A 15,538-nucleotide genomic window follows, 5' to 3' on the forward strand; every position below is an offset into this window, starting at 1 on the left:
TATGCGAACCATCGCATTATAGCTGTTTTTTAACTGGACCTCTCCTTCAACTTTCTCCCACTTCTAACCCATTTTACAAAGCAGTGTCAAATTAATCTTTATTCAAGTACAGCTCTAATCTTGTCACTCTTTGCTCAGTAATTTCAGTGACTCCCAATTATTTCAGATTGGTCTGAACTCAGCCTGGTATTCAAGGTCTTTGCTGTCTTTTCCTTCTCTTGCTACTCTCCTTCACTTTATATAACCTTTAATATAATCTGTGCTACTTGTAGGCTAAAGCCCTTCTTTGTCTTCCTCTGTACCTTTACCAGAGTTTTTCTCTTGACCTTGAACACCCTTTCTTTCTCATTTCTGCACATCTTATCTGCTCAGCTCACATAGTACTTCTTTATAGCTTTCATTAATTTTCCTCTCCCCCAAAGCTGAAAAAAAAAAAAAGTTTTCCCCTTCTGAAACATTCCTTCTTCCCAATATTTTATTGTTCTGATTTCCGTGGTACACAAAATGCTTACAATTTTAAGTACAACATAACTCACCAAATAACTGGTATCTAAAAATTCAGTGCACAAAATGTGGGACCATTTTATTGCATGGATGAAATGACCATGTCATCTAGTTAAAGTCCCAGAAGTTTCACTGCTAAAGTTAAATTCCCTAGCTAAACCTGATATGGTTGGCTGCAACCAGTGGCATTATACTCTGGCTTAAATATCCGTGGGGAGATTCTGAGCCCTGTCTGGGACTTTTCAGATTTTATTAGTTATCTGGCTCCTGTTTTGTAGGCTTGATTTGGGAATATTGGAGCCTACCCTTACTCCCTGTTCTTTGATTTATAGTGGTTGCTTGCCTTATCTCTACCAGCCTAACCCTCTCCTCAAGTTCTACTTTCCCTCTTAGAACTTAAGTTTGGCCCAGAGGGCTGGATGGAGAATAAGAGCCAATTGTGAATCTCTTTCTATCCAGTTTTCTGTTAGGGGTTCATTCTACAGGTAGATAAACAAGTTTATCTACAAGCTACATGTAACCTACAAATGGTTATAGCATAGTAATTGGACCTTGGGAGGGTATTCGGAACTATTAAATTTCCCATAAAAATGTTTCTTAGGTGATAGTAGAACCTGGAAAAGAAAAATTACTACTACTTTCTGACCATAGTAAGAAACATTTTATGTGGAAAGTTAGTCTCCTCATTGCTGATTTTTTTTGCTTTTAGTGGTATTAGCTATTTCCTCTGCTTTTCATTAAAAATAAATCACACATGAAAGTTTTTGTTTTCTTGAATTTTTCTAGACCTTATGCACATATCCTCTCAGTTCCTGTTTCGGAAACTGCTTACCCTGGGCAGACTCCGTACCAGACACTACAGCAGTCTCAACCCTATGCTGTCTACCCTCAGGCAACCCAAACATATGGACTACCTCCTTTTGGTAAGGCATTCTATTATAAGCAGTTTCTAAGAGTGTTGATTTTATCCCTCAGAAACTTTGATCTTTCCCAAAAATCAAGTATGGCTGGCTAATCAGGAAGCCGAAAGGTGATGAGTTGTTCTTAAAGAGTATCTACTCAGTTATGAGTATGATAGAAGTTAAGTGTGCAATTTTCCAACAGTATGTTTGATGCATGTTAAATAAAATCCTAATTTTCAATACTCATTTGTTTATCTGCCAAAATTTAGCTGTTTCTAAGGTACTAAAATCTTGACTGTAAAGCTTGGAATCTTTAAGTGTTTGGGAAACTCTTTGAGGAGTTACTATTTTTTTCATTATATAAAATATGCTACCATGGTTAGATAAGCATAATATAATTTGAGGTGACTCAGTTTCCTGCTAAAACTTGGTAATCTAAATATCCAGATAGAATATGCCTTATAGTTTACTCTCCTTTTTTTTTGGTCAGTTTCACCCTCTCTTTCCTCCTTGTGCCCCAAACCAATCAGTTGTTGCTCTGCTGAACCAAAAAGTCATCTTAGAATGAAGAGAGTCCCCAATTTTATGAAACCTTACCTTGTGCATAGTTTTTTCTGTCGTTTTAGGTATGTTAGACATGAACTGTGAATTTAGGTTGATTTGCTAGAAGTCCGATTGAGACTCTTTTGAGCACTTAATATCTGTGCTGATTTTTCTCTCTGTGTGTAAATTGATAGATATATGCAGTGTGCTTTATTGCCCCTTCCCTGGCTTCTTAGAACTGGTGTTAGAAAATTGAGGGAATACTGTATTATTTTCACATATGCAACATGTTAATAAAATTACATCTCTGTAGCCTTTACTGAAACTAGCTGCAAATTAGAAAGATCTTCTAAAAGGCCACCTCAGACTCTGGATGTATTAGTGTTGCTTCCTTTTGGTTTCTACATTCCTGTTTTACCTGGCCCATGGGCTAGTCTTCTATGATAGTGACAGCTTTCTTAGTTTTATGCTTGTTAGCATGCCTTAGTTCCTGGTAACTACTAGAAACAAAAATGAGAGGTTATGTTTTAATGATACCGGTAGTTGATATCTTCATGAACAGAGACAAACAAATGCTTTTGTTTGCCCATTAGCATGTCCATGTCTCCATGCCTGTCAGTATCAGCCACTATACTAAAATCTTAAATTTATTATATATTTAACCAGCCAAGACTGAGCAGTCCTTTTGGAAATAGAACTCTCTGTGAATACATTTATGCTTCTATCTTTTTGCCTGTATCAAAATAATTTTTCAATAGCTATCTAGTAAAAGCTAGCAAGTATAAAATAAGTATATTTATATTGGTTTTTTACCTTCTGTTTTGATTGAAATTCATTATCAGTAAGCCCAGAGCCCTTTATGACATTGTTGAACAGGCGGTCGTTCCTGCTATTCAGTGTTAAATAAAATTCCTATTATATCTCTAATCTCAGATTATAAAATACCTAATGTAGTACTATATGCATATTATAGTGTCTTTTATGATCACTGCATTCCCTTGTATTAAAGAAAGAAAGAAAATTCTGTGTAATAGATCCTTGGTAAAAACTTGAAACTGTTTATATCGTAAAGAAATATTGGTATTAACAGACTTATTAATCTGGTTTTGTTTAATATTTGGGAATGAGGGAGACTGGTTTTATAAATTCTTTATCAGTATTTCAAAGAGAATCAGCTAAACTTGATTCTTAAGTAACATGATGCTTACTTGGAGATCTAGGTTGAGGTAATGTGAATGGTAGATGTGGCATAGTCTCAGATTTATTAAGGAAATTATAGATATAGCTCTTTTTTAAAAAGTGTGTTCACTCAAGTATAAAACACTATTTCTTCTTGTGAAGATTTGGCAATTTTATCTTAGTGTTGCCTATTAGCACTAAAGTTAGATTGCTGGTCTGTTATTTTATTTCAGATGTAAACAGGGCTTCAGGAAATCTTGTAATAATATCTAATGTTTATGGAGTACTTTATATACAAAGCAGTAAGCTGGGAACAGGTACCTCACACTTCACATTATTGTCTTACTTATTCTTCAGAACAGTCTGAGGGAGTGAGCAGTAGCATTATCCCTTTTTATAGATGAGGAAACAGGCTTAGAAGGATCATGTGACTAGCCTGAGGTCATACAATCAGGAAATGCCTGGGATTAGAATTGAACCCTGGTCTGTTTAATTTCAGAAGTACTCATAAATTTAGTCTGTGTCTCAGAGTTGAATTTGAAATTAAAAAATATTCCTCCTCTTGATGAAAGGAGACAAGACTAGAGGAAATCTAGGAGGCAGTATATTGTGACCAGTCTGTAAAAGTAAAGGAATAAAGATCATATTCTTTTTAAGAGCTACATAGAAAGTAGTAAAATGGTAGAAAGAGGATTAGAGGGTCCACTGATCTCAATAAACATGTGAGAGGAATGGGGCACCCATTTCTCTTTAGGAGCTCATAAAAGATTACCTAGCTGCCACTATCCCAGCCTCTTTTGAAAGAACTCTTAATGTGAGAGAGATTTGGTAATACTGTTAAGAGCCTTAAGGATCTTCATGCCATTTCCCCCAGCAATTTCACTTCAAGGGATTTATCCTAGGGAACTAATTAGAGATACAGAAATTTTCAAACCAAGGTATTCATCAAGCATTACTTCTTAAAAAAAAAAAAAAAAAAAAAAAAAAAGCATTACTTCTAACAGTAAAAGATTAGAAACAGCCTACATTTTTTTAATTGAAAGGTGTGTGTTAAATTGCAGTGCATCTACAGAATGGAAAACTTAGAAATCATGTTCTATAAATAAACATTCTTCTTTTTTTTTTTTTTTTTTTAAGATTTTGTTTATTTATTTGACAGAGAAAGGGAGAGCGAGCACAAGCAGAGGGAGAGGCAGGCAGAGGGAGAAGCAGGCTCCTTTGGAGCAGGGAGTCTGATGCAGGGCTCGATGCCGGGCTCAATCCCAGGACCCCAGGATCATGACCTGAGCCAAAGGCAGATACTTAACCAACTGAGCCACCCAGGTGTCCCTTATAAATTCACATTCTTTAGAAGTATTCAGCATCTTGAGAAAAGTTTATTAATTTCAAAAAGCAGTATGTAAAACTAAAAACAATATGGTAGTCCAAGTAGGTATTTTTCAAAAATGTACATAAAGAATATTTTGGAAGACAAATGTGAATGTTCACAGCACAGGCATTACAGCTTCGATCTCAGTTACCACAGAACCATGCACGGTGAAGACACCGTTGCACTATGCATGGGTTTCAGTTAACACAGAGCCATACAAAAGCAAGAACTGCCTATATATTTTTTCTGTGCAATGAGACTGTAGTTTTTTTCTTTATACTTTCTGTATTTTCTTAATTTCCTATAACATACTTGCTTTATAATTAGGAAAAATACTCATTAAATTAGTATTTATAATAGCTCATCCCATTGAGCTATTGAATCAACAAATCAAGATATTCTTTCTTGTGTTTTTTTCCTAAGCAACTAGTACTTCAGTTCCTAACCAAACTAATTTTTCTCTTAGGGTCCACTACTCTGATACGTATTACTGTAAACTGAGCTGCTCAGATTAGTTTCGTTAGTGACTAACCAAAGGTGAGGTATTTGTGTTGAGAAACTTGGGTAGAGTTTGTGATAAGACCCCAGTGTGGGGCATTGAGAGGATAGCATTTCAGAGACAGGCTTCATTTGCCACTGTTAGACCAGCTGTTGTTCCACACCACGCTCTTGGTGCTTAAAATGACTTGATAAGCTTTGTAGTTGTAGGGATAGAGCAATGGACTAACAGTCAGGAAACCAGGATTTGGTTTCATCTTTACTATGGGCAATATTGCAGTACAGTCAGATCATTTGGTCATGCTGTCTGTGACTTGGAATTCTGGGGAGGGCACTTTTAAAGGAAGATGTTTATATGCTTGCAGAGCAAGGCTGCCGTGATGCTGGAGGCACTGTTCCTATGGTCTTTTATTCTTCTATTCTTCATAAAATAATTGTATTTTAAATATCAACTTCATGTTTCAGTCAAAAACATTCAAAATTACTATAAGTAGTCATTTTCCCACTTACCTTGGACATTTTGTCTGTTTTTTTACCTTAGGGCCAGTTTATAGATATTTTACATTTTGAAACTTAAATATATCTTAAATAATGAGACTAGTAAAACATTTTCAGGTAATACTGTTCTCATTAATAAGATTATACTTTAGTACAGTGTAATCTAAACATTTTCACAGATCCAACACCTCAGATTCAGAACCTATTTAGGAAAAAAATTACATTGATTACAATAAATCTGAAAGTTATTGTGACATTAAAATAGCATTTTGGGGATCCCTGGGTGGCGCAGCGGTTTAGCGCCTGCCTTTGGCCCAGGGCACGATCCTGGAGACCTGGGATCGAGTCCCACGTCGGGCTCCCAGTGCATGGAGCCTGCTTCTCCCTCTGCCTATGTCTCTGCCTCTCTCTCTTTCTCTCTCTCTGTGACTATCATAAATAAATAAAAAATTAAAAAAATAAAATAAAATGGCATTTTGTTTACTAAAAAATGTGATATTCAACCACCAAGAATCGTGGCACTGATATTCAATTTCATATAAATACTTAATAACATTTTCAAATACTTTTAGTGTTGAAATTTAGATATAGTAGAACTGTAGCTGTGGCTAATTATCATAAACTAAGCATGGAACGGGGGCAAATCCTCCTAATGCATTTTGGAGATGATGGTATTCTTCAGTCTCATCAAATAAGTTATTTCATGTGTTTAATAGGTGAAGAAAGAATATGACTTTTGGTTTTTTTTATATTTTAAGAGTTGGGGGCAAGGCAATTGCCACAGCCCACGTCCATTTGAGATTTTCACATCTCCTTTACATTTGCTAATCTACAAATTTTACAGATCAGATCAGAGTTGCACCTAGATATCTCAGTGCCCTCGTGAAGCAGAGGCATTATCAGTGCATTATACTTCTATAATTCAGTATCAGATTAGAAGTAAATGAAATGAGCTAATATTAAATTTGAAGCTATGGCTGACCTTGGTATTGATTTCTTGCCTGGAATGTGATTGATGAGCTTTCTTGTACCTAATTATTAGCTCCAACTACACCAATCCACCAGCCATAGCTGCTCAGAATACAGTGAACAACCAGACGGTAAGATTTTTTATAAATAGATTTTTGCGTAGCCAAAATTATCACTAAAACTATACACCATAAAGGACATCCTTAGGCTGTCACATAGAAGCAAGGTTCATTTATGGTTTTCTAGTTTACTGCAAATGAAAGAGGAAAGTGAGAAACAAGTGATTGTCAAGTGATAGGTCACAGAGGAAAAAACAAAGTGATAAAGATCTATAACTGAGTTCTATTTAGTACTAAGCAAATGTCTTCACATATCCCAGTAGCCTCTGGGGAGTGTCTTTGTAATATATATATCACAGCACACTACTAATCTTTGTGACAGTAATTCTGAGAAAATCTAAAGGTATGTTTTGTTCACTCTTTCCTCCCTGCAAAGAAGGCAGGAAAGGATATAAATATATTTTAGAAAGATTGTCACCCAGGAGCATTGTGATAAAAATAAAATAAAAGTGAACAGCTATGATGTCTATCAATATGAGAGATTTATATGTTCTGACGTAGAAAGATGTCTTTCACAGGTATTATGTGGAAAAGCAAATTATGAACAGTATATATAACATCCCATTTTTATTAAAAAAAAGATTAGTACATATATAGAAGAAATCTAAGTGACTCTTCTGCAAACTGTAAATAGTGCTTAAGTTTGGATGCTGGGATTATATATGACTTTATTTTTTTCTAAGTTACATATTTCCTTAATGTTTTTAATTTATAAAAATAAGCAGGTATGTCTTTCCTAATCAGAAGAAACAGGTAACAAAATAACCAGCTTAAGAAGGCAGAAAAGTACATAATACATTTTAGAAAGATTTGGTGCTTATTTAATGGGTAAGTGAATTTTAAACTTCTGTGGAATGTCTCCCACCTTGACAACGGATAAATGATTTATCACTGTACATGGTCAACAGGCACTTTACAATCAGTATTCTAGTTGGGTGTCAGTACCTTTTTTTCTGAACCCTGATCAGTCTCCCCCAGCCATTGAAATGAATTTATATCATATCATTAATGGGGTTTTTGACAAGATTTTGTTTCTGTGGCCCCACTTCCCAGTCTTTGAAATTGTATTTGCTTGTGGTATATTATGAGTGGGAGAATCAGTAATTTTCTCTTACAAGCAAATTTACTTTTGTTTTAAGATTTAGGTTTTAAACCTACTGGCTGATATTTGAAAGCATAACCATGCTCCTCAGTCCCAGTTTGTTGTTTGTAATTGGTCCAATTTATCTGATTCAGGTGCATTGTGGCCAGGTATGAAACCTGAAAGTGGTTTAATTCAGACTCCATCTCCAAGTCAACACAGTGTTCTTACCTGCACTACAGGGTTAACCACAAGCCAGCCAAGCCCAGCACATTATTCTTACCCCATTCAAGGTAAATAGGCATGGTTGTGTGTGTTTTATTATTGTTGTTTTTGTTGTTTTCAGTCTACCTAGATCTCCAAACAAATTGGGTAATACAGGAGATCTATCTTGTAAAATAGAAGGGGATGATATTTGCATTTGTGCATGCTTTTTTTTGTGTTTGGCAAACCAGAACCCAGGACTATGGTTTGTAAGTAGTTTAACCTTTAAATATGAGCTGCTTAGTAGCATCAAAGCCTTCCCTTTTGCATGTTGGTGTCCAGAAAACCTATCTGATTTTGTTTTAGTCTGTTCTCAGTGGTATTTTGTCCTGTAAGCAGAAGACTCCATGGGGTAGAACTTTACTGACTTCTTTATGTGAAGTCCACATAGGGCAGAATGTGAGGTATTTTGCTACAGCCTTATCTCCACTCCCACTTGCTGTTTCTTGGTGAGAGCATTTTTCTTTCTCAAAAAGTTCAATCTTATTCCTATTTCATTATAAAAAGCATAGCCTTAAATGAACTCTAAACATCTTTGCCTTCCTGAGTTGTTCTTCTAAAAGGTTAGAATTATGACAAGACTATTAGACAATGGCAAATGAAGACAAAGAAACTCAGAAGGCACTATGAAATTAATTCCGTACCCTTCCAAATGGAACACAGGCAATTTGTCATTGCTCCAGATCAGGAATTAATGTTCATGTACCTGGCATCTCATCTGCCTCCTTTCTTCTGATTTCTCCCAGCTTTAAAATTTTATTCCTTATAAAATAGATGCTAGAGGAGTGGGAGTGGGACAGCAAAAACTAGTCTGAGGTACTCTTAAGATATAAACTTTGGTGATGAAGAATGTTTCGATGTAGATTAAATAAAATATTTTGATGCTCAGTTTTAATTGTTTTCATTTATATGATTGAGAACTACCTCTGCTTGAGAACAAACCTGGTCACTACATTCTAAGACCTTGCTCTGAGCTGTCTTTACCTCCCAGCAGTTACTGAGTCTCCTGTTTTTTATTTATTTTTCCCTTCTTTCTTTGTCTATCTCTTCCCCCTTCCTCTTTCTAAAATGGTAATAAACTAGGAGGGCAAAAACTCAAGAGCATGACTTTGTCTTCTCTTCTACCCCATTTCATTTTTGTAAAGTGTTTCTCTAGGTTAATAGGCCTTTAGATCCAACTACAGGCAAATCTAGTTGCTATGTCCCTCCTAAACATTCCTGATGACTACACCTAGGTCATGAAAGAAAAGCAAAGAGTTCTCTTGTTTTATATTAATAACCCTTTTCCAAGGTGTAGCATCACCACTCCTCTGTAGTTGTATCTTGAGTTTAAGGAAATCTAATAGCTTTGCTTACTTCTCCCTCCTTGTCAAACAAGAGGAACAACCTTTTTACAGTCTCTTAGGACTTAGGACCCATTGACTTGAAAGGGTCATGAGAACATCTTTGAACTTCATTAACCACTATCCATACTTGTTACATGTTAGTACATTTTTCTCCTTTTGATCAATTAAATTTGTTCTCTTCATTTGCTAATAATGATCATTGTTGGTACTTAAATGCTTACCATGTTCTTAGCATTGTTTTAAATAACAGGTGTACTCAGGTAATCTTCACAACACACCTACAAGGAAGCTACTATTATTAATCCAGTTCCACAGATGGAGAAGATAAGACACAGAAAAGCAAAGTAATTTGTCAAAGGTCGCAAAGTTAGTGAATAATTAAGTCAGGATGTAAGCTGGGCAGTCTGACCTCAGAGCATGAGTACAGTATTTATGATTTTCAATATTGAAATCAACTCTCCCTTAAGTGAGAACCTTTACTGACAGATAACTAAGTTCATTTTTCCTCCTCCCTTTCTGGTTAACTGCTTGGCCCATTTCGTTGTTCATTAGAACTTTGGCAAAGGGTAGGATTTAAGGCAGAAGGTAACCATCAGGTTACTGATTTTTGTCATTTATTCTGAAGAAAAAATTGGTAGAATACGAGTTTGAAACAATTGTCTAAAATTGAAATACAAGTACTGGGTTGTTTTCTATCAATATTACTCTCCTCACTCACACTTTTAATTTCACTTTAGCATAGATAGTGACTATCAGCCATCCAGGGTTACTCCTTTCCCCTGTGTAACTATCCAGTCCTTCCACAGAATAAAAAGGTTTTTTTATTAGTCAATAAAAAATGAATTTTTTTTAATGGTCAAAACAGCAGTGTCTCCTCGTTTTACCCCAAAGCGTTCTACCATTAATGTATAGAGTTGTCAAATCACTATGTTGTACACTTGAAGCTAATGTAACATTGTGTGTCAACATACTGCAATTTCTTTTAAAATGTATATAATTTCAGCCTAAAATAATTTTACTTCAGGCTTGATCAACTCTGATCAAAACCCTTTCTTTAAAAAAAAAAAGTAAATAAAAACCTTTCTTTAGTTTATATAGCAATGTTCATGAAAACTCTTTGATGAAATAGATCTGGCTTCTTTAAAAAAAAAAAAAAAAAGATCTGGCTTCTTTAAATCAGTCTTTTCCTAAGGTATAACTATGTGGTCCAGTCCCTGATTATTTTCTTCAGTTGAGGTGGTTTAAATGGTTGATATTAAGTGGTGAAATTAATTTCAGAAATTTCAAAATTAATTTTAACTCAATCTTGAATTTTAATGAATGTGTTTGTGCTCTAGTATTGTTGGTAGCACATGATAATCTTTTTGATAGTCTTTCATTGACTAGTAGGAGTTTTGTTTTTGAGGATGGTATAGAGTTTTATATCCCCTCCATCTTGCATAATATTTCCCTTATTACTGACATAATCTTACATTAGATTGGAACATTTATTACAATTAATGAACCCATATTGGTGTATTATTATTAACTAGTCCGTAGTTTATTCATATTTCCTTAGTTCTTACCTGATGCCTTTTTTTTGTTGTTCCAGGATCCCATCCAGAATACCACATTTCATTTAATTGTAATGTCTACTTAGGCTCCTTTTGACTATGCAGTTTTTCAGGGTTTTCTTGTTTTTGATGACCTTGACATGTTACATGATACATGAATCCCGCAAGTATTTATTGAGCATCACCTGTATACACTGTGCCAGGTTTTTTGCTAGATACTGGAGATAATGAATAAGACAGATTCTGCCTTCATGGAGCTACAGATGAGTGGAGGAAACAAAATAAGCATGTAAATCATTAAATAGATTTCAAAAAGTTTGAAAGAAAATAAAGAATAGATTGCTGGGACTGGGAAAACAAGTAGTTTTAATTTTTATTTTATTTATCTTTTATTAGCGTGCCAAGTGGGAGGCGGCGGGGAGAGGAGAGAGAGAATCTTAAGTAGGCTTCATGGAGCCTGACGTGGGACTTGATCTCATGACCTGGAAACCAAGAATCAGACACTTAACTGAGCCACTGAGGTTCCCCAAAGAGTTAGTATCAATAGAGGGCTCAAAGAGAATGTCTCTGAGGAAGTAGACATGCTGAGGAGGAGCCATATGCTGGGAGGGCAAAAGGGACAGGCCAGGGAGAACAATCCAGGCAGAGCAAGCAGTATTACAAAGGTACTCAGGTGAGAAAGAGCTCATCTTATTTTGAGTAACTTGAAAGCTAGGTAAGCAAGGGTGGTAGAGGGAGACATGTATAAGATTAGATATGGGTAGAAAATAAATCTTGTGCCAACTTTTATGTATCACTAACCCTTAGGTTAGCCCTCTGGCTTTGGGGCAGTATCATTTAATTTGGCTATGCCCTCAATTCTATAACCACCATCTTCTGATTAAAGCTATCTGTGTATATTGACTGTATCAGTTGGACCTCTTGCGGGGCATGACTCTCAGAAATTTTGTCTTTCTGTGATTTCATAGCTCCATTGTCAGAACAGGAGTGGAAACTATCCAAAAACAGTTACCCATGCCATTGGCATTTTGGAGAGCTAATAGTCTTCAGATATTTATCAATAGGATCTACCACTTCAGTTTTGATGATCCTCTAAGTTTATTTTTTTGTTGCAATTTTATTGCTGCTGCTTTTTTTTATATCTGCAATTTATGTATATATATATTATATATGGAATATATAATATATATATACACACACACATATATATGCACAGAATGATAAGTACTTTTTTGAGATGCATGGCTTTTTAGTCAGTTATGTATAGAGTATACAGTGATTATATATATTTTTAGGTGAGTTTAGCTTGAGTTCTGTGATTGTTAAAAGAGCCTAAAAATATTGTTTGATTATCATCTAACTCTATCAGTAGAATCTAATCTCCATGAGAGCAGGGACTTTGCCTTGTTCATTCCTCTATTCCTCAGTGACTGGAACAGTTTCTGGGTACATAGTAAACCGTAGTTTGCTGAATGAATGAACTAATGGCACATAATAGAAATGATTTGAGTTGGAGAAAGAAGGGCTATTGAACCCTATAAACTTTCTAGGTCATCAGGCCAGCATTTCCTATAATAGAAGTCACTATTGCTGAAGGTAGTTAGTGATTTTTAGTAAGATACTTGTTAAAAACTCAGGATCAGCAACTAACTAATCAAGTCATTAAATTTCCTAGCATAGGGTATATGACCAATTGTTTTGTAAGGTCTACCCAATTCAGTAAATGATCTGAAAAATTGTTAAATTTGTAAAACCACTTTGTCAGTCAGAGTACCTTTTCTTCCATGTATGTAAAGATCAGATATGAATGGGTTGTAGTGCTAACCATTTATAAGTTAGAAGGTAAAACAATTAAAGGTACATAGGAGTAAAAGAGGAGTATATGCTAGAATAAAGACCAAAGAAAAATTGAGCTAGAAATGGACTTTGCTAGGAGAGATTAAGTAAATTATTCATTTTCTTTCCCACCTTAAATCACATTGTGTCCTTCCATCTGTTTTATTGCATGGGTGCCTACCATAGTATACTGGTAATAGAACCTGAAAGCCACTCAAAATCTCTATCCACAAAAATGATTAAAAACTATTTAAAGAATTATTGAAGCCTGTGTATTGTACAGTAATTCCTTGTACTTCCTCATAGGGGGACAAAATGGGTTAAGTAGAGAAGAAAATGAATATTGGTAGGAAGAAAATACCATCTATGGGGTTATAAAATCTATTTCATTTGGTCTTGGGATTTAAGAAGGTAAACTCTTAAGAGTCATTTAGTTCTCCTGGGGAAAGAAGTATTGTAGAAAAGAAAATTTCCCTGGATAGTCAGGAAATCTGATCTTAGCTCATCTAGTTGGAGATCCCAATCACCATCATGACTGCCACTAGTTCCATGATAGTGGACAAATTACTTAACTCTTCTTTGTCCCACGTTCTTCGTATGAAAGCTGGGGTTGCAACAATAGCTGTTTCTTAGACTTTGTCTTCTAATCTCTTCTAGACCTCATTCTAAGCAGTGTACCCTTGGGAAAGGGTAAGGATGCCTCTGATTTTGACAAGAACTCTCACATTTCTGCTCCATTTGTTCATCTGTTATGTTCTTCATGGAAGTTTTCCATTTCCATGACTTAACTTTACCTCTAAAGACTTTGTTGCTAATGGGTTAGGTAGTCAATCAGGTCTACTTGATGGTGAGCCCTGATGGCACATGTAACTGCAGTGGGAACCATGTCTAAGTGTGCTTATGATAAGTGAGAGAGAGGAGTTCAAGACAGGTACCTCACAGGCTCAGTCACATGGTCCACCTGAAAAAAGTCACTGTAACAAATAGTAGTCAATGAAGATTTGACTAAAACCCTAGTGGAATCTGTGATAGAAGAGTATGAAAACTTAACCCAAATTCCTTTCCCAGCATAGGCAGCCTAAATAGCTTACAGACTACATCGTTACCTGGCCAGAATAATATTTAATACTTTCCAAGTTTTTCCAGGCTTACTGGTAAAATCATCAAATGCCATCATCATGTTTGTTGATCATATTAATAGTCCATGATTTGAGTAGAGCCCAAAAGCAACTCTTAAGCATGTTTGGGGGATCAGCTCTATTTCTCAAGGTAGTTATGTTGCATTAGGAAAGGCATAATTTGGGGCAAGTAACAACAAATATCACAGTGCAGGATTTACACGTGGATTTACCAGAGCTCTTGTTATTTCTCTTGGTTGTCAGTAGGTCATATTGCAGATGAGTCATTTTTCAACGGCTCAAAAGATAGACTGGAGTTGGCGTAGCTTCTGATTATTGATATCATTAGTATGAATGAGTGTATTGTATAAGTATACTTCCTAATAGGAAGAGTTGAAAAAGAAAAATGTTTGAACTGTTTTATTTCTAATCAAGATTACAGTAAGGTATGGCATGCAGTAGAGCAAAACCAGTATTTGTTTCTTTTGCCCAATGTTCTTTATCTCCTTGTAGATCTGTTTACATAAGATACAATATATTTTCCATTTCTTCTAGGCTTTTGCATGATATCTTTAACATCTTTTAACACTCTCAATCCTATAGCTTCAAGCACAAATGCCAGCCTGATATCCACTTCATCTACAATTGCCAATATTCCAGCAGCAGCAGTTTCCAGCATCTCAAACCAGGTACTGTGCTACTTTATTCATCCTATTTGATATGGTTCATCAAGCTTGCTCTTCTCTTCTCTCCAAAATCAATTTGCCAGTCTAATGAACAACCAGAACTCTAGGATCCTGCATGGTTTTTCAGGCTGCCTTCTAGTTTCTCTCATTACTCTGCTAAGCTTCTGAGTGATAGAGCTGTATCTGCTCCTTCACTTACTCTGCATGTCTACCTCCTGCCCTATCCCTACTAGAAAGTAAGCTCCATGAGGATAGGGACTTATTTTTCTATTTTGTTCACTTACATGTTCCTAGAGTTCAGAAAATGCCTGGTTCTCACATTAAAGACACATAATAAGTATTTGTGGAATGAATGTTCTTCCACTTTTTTATTGAGCTACTCATTCCTTTGTGAATTCTTCATGATCTGATCTTGATCACTGTTCTATTAACTCCTTATGTTTAGATCACTAGCAATATCTTTAGGTTTTAGGGTTTTTTGATTTGCTGTTATGTTATTATTTGTTTTCTCTGCAGCAATGAAATTTTCTCCATGAATCTCTTTTTCTGGCTATAATTAACATAACTGTTCTGGTTCATCTTTTATGTTTGGCTGTTTTTGCATTCATTCATTCTTATAGTTTGCAGACTACTGAATTTCTACTATATACCTGGCACTTTTCAGTGTACTGTTTATCTCTTTCCCTTTTATAGGTTTTCTTTTTGATCCTGTTTTCTCTCATGGACAGTCTTTGTTGTTTTCCACGTGTTTATTACTTCATCCCCAGTAATATTTAACCACATTCACAGTATCCATTTACTACCCCTGAAATGATTATTCTAGTTCTGACTTCATAATATCTACAGACTTCCTGCTGATCGATGGCCATTTTTTTCTTTAATGTTTTACTATTTCCCTAAGTTCATCATATCGAAAACCAGGCTTTTATTCCACCTTTTTTTGTCTCATCCTCCAAAAGTAAAACCATTTTTCCCTATGAATTCTCAGTGAGACGATTTTTAAATAAATCTAGGCCTCAAACCAGACCAGTTGTTTGCAGTTTTTTCCCTCACCTATTCTAATCCAGCCATTT

At 35.5% G+C, this 15,538-nt stretch overlaps 1 protein-coding gene across 4 annotated transcripts in view; it reads left to right on the forward strand.

Annotated features, from left to right (window-relative positions):
- EYA3 (EYA transcriptional coactivator and phosphatase 3) overlaps positions 1 to 15,538 on the forward strand; it is a 103,982-nt gene that overhangs the window by 54,932 nt on the left and 33,512 nt on the right. For 3 of the 4 annotated variants that reach the window (XM_038531380.1, XM_038531378.1, XM_038531381.1), the window contains 3 exons: positions 1,291 to 1,427; positions 7,818 to 7,955; positions 14,383 to 14,468. In XM_038531380.1, coding sequence (XP_038387308.1) covers positions 1,291 to 1,427; positions 7,818 to 7,955; positions 14,383 to 14,468 — 361 coding nt within the window. The remainder of the gene's footprint in view (positions 1 to 1,290; positions 1,428 to 7,817; positions 7,956 to 14,382; positions 14,469 to 15,538) is intronic. The other variant, XM_038531382.1, reaches the window with a different exon arrangement.

This window comes from Canis lupus, chromosome 2, assembly GCF_011100685.1.
Source record: "Canis lupus familiaris isolate Mischka breed German Shepherd chromosome 2, alternate assembly UU_Cfam_GSD_1.0, whole genome shotgun sequence".
In the NCBI taxonomy this organism is placed as follows: Eukaryota; Metazoa; Chordata; class Mammalia; order Carnivora; family Canidae; genus Canis; species Canis lupus.